The sequence below is a fragment of the Crocuta crocuta genome, unplaced genomic scaffold, assembly GCF_008692635.1.
Source record: "Crocuta crocuta isolate KB4526 unplaced genomic scaffold, BGI_CrCroc_1.0 scaffold528, whole genome shotgun sequence".
NCBI classification, from domain to species: Eukaryota; Metazoa; Chordata; class Mammalia; order Carnivora; family Hyaenidae; genus Crocuta; species Crocuta crocuta.
In genome coordinates, this window is record NW_027530010.1 from 2,498,094 (window position 1) to 2,499,616 (window position 1,523).

At 59.1% G+C, this 1,523-nt stretch overlaps 1 protein-coding gene across 7 annotated transcripts in view; it reads right to left on the reverse strand.

The window, feature by feature from the left end:
- Positions 1–1,517, reverse strand: part of ARHGEF11 (Rho guanine nucleotide exchange factor 11) — a 90,323-nt gene extending 88,806 nt beyond the window's left edge. For 6 of the 7 annotated variants that reach the window (XM_077764213.1, XM_077764210.1, XM_077764208.1 and 3 more), the window contains exon 1: positions 1,319–1,517. In XM_077764213.1, coding sequence (XP_077620339.1) covers positions 1,319–1,350 — 32 coding nt within the window. In that variant the 5' untranslated portion in view covers positions 1,351–1,517. The remainder of the gene's footprint in view (positions 1–1,318) is intronic. The other variant, XM_077764212.1, reaches the window with a different exon arrangement.
- Positions 1,518–1,523: the final 6 nt, after the last annotated feature.

The window sequence follows — 1,523 nt, forward strand, 5'->3', positions numbered from 1 at the left end:
AGACAGCGTGAGCAGGGGAGGGTCAGAGAGAGAGGGAGTCACAGACTGAAACAGGCTCCAGGCTCTGAGCTGGCAGGCAGCACAGAGCCCGACGCCGGGCTCGAACCCACGAACCGCGAGATCATGACCTAAGTGAAAGTCGGATGCCCAACTGACTAAGCCACCCAGGCGCCCCAGAGCGTAATTTAAATAAATAAATAAACAGGACCCAGGACAACACAGAGAGGAGTGTCTGGGAGGGGCAGAGTATATTTAGGCCGCGTTCCACAGCCAGAAAGAAATTACTATTAGCACGGAAAATCAGGTTAGCCGGCATGAAGACACCACCGCTCCCTGCTCTACCCTGCGGCTCCAGTGACAAGGTCTCCAGGCCAGCACTCAGCCCTCCGGCCACCTGTCCGTCCAGCTAGATGTGTGCAGCACCCACAAGGCAGCCCTCTGTCAAGATTCTTGAGGAGAAAGTGCTGGGGGGCAGGGGAGGCAAGCACCTCACCAAGTTGTAAACTGCAGTGATACCAATGAAGTAGAGGCTGGTGGGGGGCGGGGCAGGCTCAGACCCCCAAGAGCGGGGCCTCTTCCCATTCGACCTGAGCCCCAAAACTCCCAGGCCCATCCTGCAGAATCAGCCTTTTAACAAACTACTTGGAAGATCAAACCCAGAACATGCGCCAGAAGGCAGGACTCCTATTAAACACTAAGCTTGGAGAGCAAGAGATTCTAACCCGCCCTGTGCATCTTGGGGGTGGGGTGGGGGGGGCATTATCAGCCGCTGGCAAAAATCCAGACCTGTATGGGTGCAAAGGGTGCTTCTGTCCCATCAGTCGGGCCAAGAACATCCTCCTCGTTCTAGAAATGGAATCCACCCCATCACCAAGGCCCACCATTCCGTAGCAACCAGCAGACGGAGGCCCACGCCCCTGCCAGGGCCCTTCCCCCAGCAGCTCAATACCTAAAGCCCGGCCCGATCCACCCCGGGGACTCACGTGACCAGGCTCGTGCCGCCTCCCGCCCCCTAAACTGGCGAGTTAGGGGCTCAAAATCAGCCAGTGGCAAGGCACAAGTCAAAGGCTCATGGGGGCCCTGCCCCTCTCTCTCCTCTCCCAGCTTTGCTGCTTTATTGCTCATATATGAAAAACACGGAATCAGGACGCGGACACACACAGGAAACATAAACACACGCGTCGGGACGGTCCCCCGAGACCGTCGCTCCCACCCCGACCCGGGCTTTGCAACCTTCGATCCAAATGCCTCACCCTCCTTCCCTCCCTCCCAGCCTCTCCTTAAGAAAGTGTTGAAAACACATCACCGGCAAACCTACCTGTCTATGCTCTGGGGCAACCTTACACTCATGGTTTCTCAGCGTGTCCGCGCCGCCAGGGTCCTGCAGTGTGGACGTCTGGATCGGGGCCGAACCGGCGGGCTGCAATGTGCAAGAGAGGCGGGAGGAGGGCCTCCCCGCTCGCGGCCGGACGGTCGGGTGCCGCGCGCTGGGCTCTCAGGACCCGGGGAGGGGAGGCTCCACT